We start from the raw sequence: 5000 nt of genomic DNA on the forward strand, positions 1-5000 counted from the left end.
TGCCATTAACAAACAAACAAACACACACACACACACCAACTACAACAGTCAACGCACGGCTGCTATACTAATCCAATTTAATTTAATTTCCATGAGCAACAGAAAACACTCCGCAGCACTCGTACATTCAAGTTGACGATCGAGTTGACGATCTTACTCAAAATTAGGAGAAATGTAATTTGACCGTCAACTCATTGGAATGGCACTCAGCTTCAGCTGTCAGCCGCACTGGTTGAAGCCAGGAAACATTGTGTAAACAAAGTAGCCTGATTGGACAGCTTATCATGGTACTGGTGGAATGTTCCCGTGTGTTCAAGTTTCAAACAAATCGTTTTTCTCCTTGAGAGAGGCCGTTTTAAAAATTGAAAATTGAAAATTGAAAATTGAACAAAACAAATGTATGCAGCGTGCTAATGATGCTAACCGGATTAAATAGCAATTTAGCCAGTTGTCTTCTATGTGCGCGTGTGCGCGTGCGTGTGCGTGCGTGTGTGTGTGTGCTCGTGTGCGCGTGCGTGTGTGCGTGCGTGCGTGTGTGTGTGTGTGTGTGTGTGTGTGTGTGCGCGTGCGTGTGTGCGTGTGTGTGTGTGTGTGTGTGTGTGCGCGTGCGTGTGTGCGTGTGATGCTCACAGTGAGGAGGTACTCCACGGCGCGATCAGGGTTGTTGAAGCTGGCTCTCAGGGCCGCTTCCACACGATCCCGCTCATAACCCATCGACATGATCTCCGTCACCATCGCCTCGTACGCCGGGCCCGTCACTACACACACACACACGCGCACACACACACACGCGCGCACACACACGAGCACACACACACACACGAGCGCACGCACGCACGCACGCATGCACGCACGCACACACGCACACACACACCTCATGTCAGAAGTTGTCACACATATGTATGAAGTAACTCATACAACAACAACAAGCTCTTTCACCTTGGGTAGTGGTTGTGTAATAAAGCAATATCTCTACATATGATAAATTGATTAAACCTAGCACTACTAACCATCCTAAGGAAGGAGAGGGCTGGACAAACTGACATGGAAGGTAGGGTATTTGACGAGAGAAAGAGCAGTATATGACTGCAGTACATGATGTACTTGTTTGCTCATCAGTAGGTAAAATAAAGGAGTAGATCACCACACAACACTCTGATACCCCTGCAGAACAATGACAACAACCCCCCCCCGACCCCCCTGTGTAATGAGCTTGACACCCCCTGGGATGGGCACACAGACTGTATGGAACTCACCCAGAGCTGATAATGCCAGATCACCAAAACCTTCTGTCGATGGAGCCGGCCTGCTGGAGAGAATAGAAAGAGCGAGAGAGAGTGAGAAAGAGAGATAGGAGAGAGAGAGAAGAGAGCGAGATAGAGATATGAGAGAGAGAGGAGAGATATGAGAGAGAGAGAGAGGAGAGATGAAATAATGTTAATCTTCTGATTGTTTTGTTCCAAATGTAAATAGTGTTTGTTATTTTTGGCAATAATCATGCAGAATTACTACACAAACAAGACCAATGATGATGATGGTTGAGGCCTAGCCCTTTTCCACAGCAACCATTTTTCCATTAGAAAGTAGGGCAAGCAAAGGTGTTATACCCGAGTGGGGTCTCTGTTCAGTTTATGTGTAGCAGAATAAGAACCTTAATTAATGTCATTAGTAATAGTAGTGAACGTTCTAAAGAATATCTGGGTTCATTAAATTCAACATAGAATTTTAGAACCTTCAATTGTTGCGGAACGGACTCTTATGTTGGAATGTTCAAAAACCCACACCTTTAAGGGTTAATTAATGTCATTAGTAACAGTCCTGCGTCTGCCATAAATTTCAGTTAAAAATGGCTGCTGTGGAAAAAGGTCCATATTCACGTGGTAGCCAGAGTTGCGCGCTCCTCCAGCCTTACCCCTGCGAGACTGGCGTCGTTGGCGTCGGCGTCGTCGTTGGCGTCGTCTGGGTGGCGGGCCGGTCCTCATCGGGGGGGATGGGGATGGCGGCGTGGACGGGGCGTGAGGGGGGTGGCGTTGCCGTGGGACCCGTTGCCGTGGGACCCGCCGCCGCCGCTGCTGCTGCAGTGGCTGCTGCCCCTGCAGATGCTGACGCTGACGCAGACGCCTCACTCTTGGGGGGTTCAGGGGGAGCTGAGGGAGCAGGAGGAGGCTTGGCCTACACAGAACAGAGACAGAACTTCAGAGGCTTGGCCTACGCAGAACACAGAGAGAACTTCAGAGGTTTGGCCTACGCAGAACAGAGACAGAACTTCAGAGGTTTGGCCTACGCAGAACAGACAGAACTTCAGAGGTTTGGCCTACGCAGAACACAGAGAGAACTTTAGAGGTTTGGCCTACGCAGAACAGAGAGAGAACTTTAGAAGTTTGGCTTAGGCAGAACAGAGAAATGGAGAGAACTTCAGATTGTGTTGTTTTCTATATTTGTAGAAAGTGTAGCAACACCATTTCCATTTAAATGGCCACACCAATAAAGTGCATTGAGGATTGTGTGTGTGTGTGTGTGTGTGTGTGTGTGTGTGTGTGTGTGTGTGTGTGTGTGTGTGTGGGGGGGGGGGGGGGGGGGGGTCCTCTCAAGTGTAATGCTTTACTGCCATCAGAAATGACATCATAAGTCTTTCACAAAGAAAGAGGTGACAGAATATAACTCAGAGATGCAGAATGGAAAATAAAACAAACATTGTGCAGATGCACAGATAATTCCAGGCACAGAAAGGGAGTGTGATTGATTGAGTGTCGATGAAAACATAATTATTTGTATTTATTCAAATCCCTATTGGATTGGCTTTTCATCCAGAGGTCGCCAGACTTCCTGGGGTTCATTCAAAAGTACAAACTTAAACATGAAGACAAATGTTTTGCAGTAAACTCAATGGGTCAGGGTCACTTCCAAAATGGTGACTGGGTCAAGCTACAGCTACAAACAGGATGGCTCTACCAACCTTAGACACCATCACCACCACAAAGTTCTTCTCGTCGATCTTATACTCTTTGATGGGGGTGTCATCTTGCAAGATCTTGCCTGCATAAATGAGCTTCAGTCCCGTGACGGGAAAGTTATCCTTGCCTTTCTCCGCCTCGATTCGCTCCTTCAGAACCTTCACCTGCAGGAAAGAAACACCAAGCAGTCGAAAGATGTAACTGAAGCATACATGTAGCGTGGATATGGAACGACAGAAAGACCGCGGGCAGGATGGTCGGATATATATTTAGCGTAATGTTAGTTCCCTTCCTGTCGACAAGAATCAAATAAATGGCTGCTCGTCTTCGCAACACATTCTATGACAGCTCGTATTTGCTGCTCTGTTCCACAGTGGTCAATTGTATGTTATGTCTGAGGAGTTAGCCTGTGCCTTTCAAATAACGCCAATTCACTGCTTGGTTTAGTCGCTGTGTCATTCACGTGGCCTAGATAATGCCACCTAATTTACGATAGAATAAAACTATACTCAGCTACAGTCAAATACACTTCGTTGTGTAAATGCACAAGGCTGGCGGCAATATCAGAGGCGTATAAAACATTCATAGTCACGCTGTTTTAATATGCCTTTTGCCCCTGGAAGTGCGTCCATCTGCTAGCACGGATGCTAGTTAGCGTGCTAATATTAGCTATTTAGCATGTTGGGTAACGTTAACATCGCCTAAAATGGAAAAAAATAATTCCCAGTTACTGCTTTTCTAATTTCTCAATTCACAGTACCCCAACATGCAATGCCCATTGTCGATATTTTAATGATGGAAACAAACATGTTAATCGGTTCGTCTGTTTGCTAGCTAACATGATGACAGATGTTTCAGTGCCAATAATATTCCAGCTAGCTGACGTTAACGTCAATAGCTTGCTAGCTAGTTTGACATAGTGGTCGCTAGCAGTTCTTGTAAGCATGCTGATATCCACTGCATTCCTGTAAACTGACGAAATAAATAACATTAGATGTCACTACATAAACCAAGTCAGCGACCTAAACTAGACAGACACACACGTGAACATAGGTATAACTACGTCGCTAACGTTACTGGCTTACTGTTAGGTCTTCATTGATTTCAATTTGGAAAGTTTGTTGTTGCAGCGTCTTTAGCGTGATCTGCATCTTTCCGTCTGCTTGTGGTAACACTTCACCGATGTGAAATGACACTTCTCTCCAAACTCTCAGCTATCCTCAGCACCAACGTACAGACTGACAAATTACCACTTAAGACTCCAGGTAACGGCAGTCGATGGGATAACGACAAGATTATACACGCTTAACAACGAAGTTTTCGGCTCGTGGGAGACAACATACGCCTGGCCCACTTCTTCTACTGTTCGATTTGAACATGCATTGCAATCTCATGAAGCTCACCACTGCCATCTACAGGCAGTCTTTTCCTCATTGTGTTTTCTTTTTGGAAGTATCATATTTTTCACAAAGCCCGCTGCGCAATCCCATATAACTTCAGACAATGTGTATAAATGTGATACAAACAACAACTTTGAGATACTTGACAATGTTCGATATGCGTGTACACAATCAACGTATGAAAAAGTTATTCAGCCCAATCATAAATCCGCTTTAACTGCATATCCCAGAGTGCACCACGACGCCACATCCGCTCCAAGAGTTTGTAAACACAGCGAAAGGAGAGATGGAGTCGTCAAGAGGTCTTACCTAAAAATATTAGACAGCTGTTTGCCAGGCTATGCACAATACACATGTCAAATGCATGTTGTACTACGTTGCTCACAGTGGCAACCCGCTGACATTGCTTTGAAAACGTAGTAGGCTATCTCTGATACATGGCGATTAGCTTAGCCTACAAGCTAATGCAACAGTCGGGGTAACATTAGTTTTCACTTAACGCCAGGTTAGCATTTAAAAAAAAAACGTAGCTTGTTATTCCAAACCATAGCCAGCTAGTAACATATTTATATATCAAATTGGCAACGGCTTACGTGGATTTCGTTTCATCTCACTCCTGCCTTGTCCGACTCCGAGGTTTGGTGGA

General features: G+C 45.4%; 2 protein-coding genes across 3 annotated transcripts in view; one reads left to right on the forward strand and one right to left on the reverse strand.

Annotated features, from left to right (window-relative positions):
* rad23aa (RAD23 homolog A, nucleotide excision repair protein a) overlaps window positions 1-4308 on the reverse strand; it is a 12578-nt gene extending 8270 nt beyond the window's left edge. Inside the window, exons 1-5 of one of the 2 annotated variants that reach the window (XM_076273434.1) lie at window positions 4040-4308; window positions 2957-3118; window positions 1913-2172; window positions 1257-1306; window positions 631-758 (exon numbers count right to left, since the gene is read on the reverse strand). In XM_076273434.1, the coding sequence (XP_076129549.1) occupies window positions 631-758; window positions 1257-1306; window positions 1913-2172; window positions 2957-3118; window positions 4040-4105 (666 nt within the window). In that variant the 5' untranslated portion in view covers window positions 4106-4308. Of the gene's footprint in view, window positions 1-630; window positions 759-1256; window positions 1310-1912; window positions 2173-2956; window positions 3119-4039 lie in introns of both variants that reach the window. The other variant, XM_076273433.1, reaches the window with a different exon arrangement.
* A 312-nt stretch (window positions 4309-4620) lies between these two features.
* Window positions 4621-5000, forward strand: part of LOC143111247 (RING finger protein 11-like) — a 6601-nt gene continuing 6221 nt past the window's right edge. The window contains exon 1 of the mRNA XM_076273442.1: window positions 4621-5000. This exon is cut by the window's right edge and continues 130 nt beyond it. The gene's annotated coding sequence lies outside the window, so the exon portion shown is untranslated.

The sequence above is a fragment of the Alosa pseudoharengus genome, unplaced genomic scaffold (assembly GCF_046254945.1).
Source record: "Alosa pseudoharengus isolate Yale_2024_CS ecotype anadromous, Long Island Sound unplaced genomic scaffold, YU_APseudo_1.1 YU_APseudo_1.1_scf_76, whole genome shotgun sequence".
Classification (NCBI taxonomy): Eukaryota; Metazoa; Chordata; class Actinopteri; order Clupeiformes; family Clupeidae; genus Alosa; species Alosa pseudoharengus.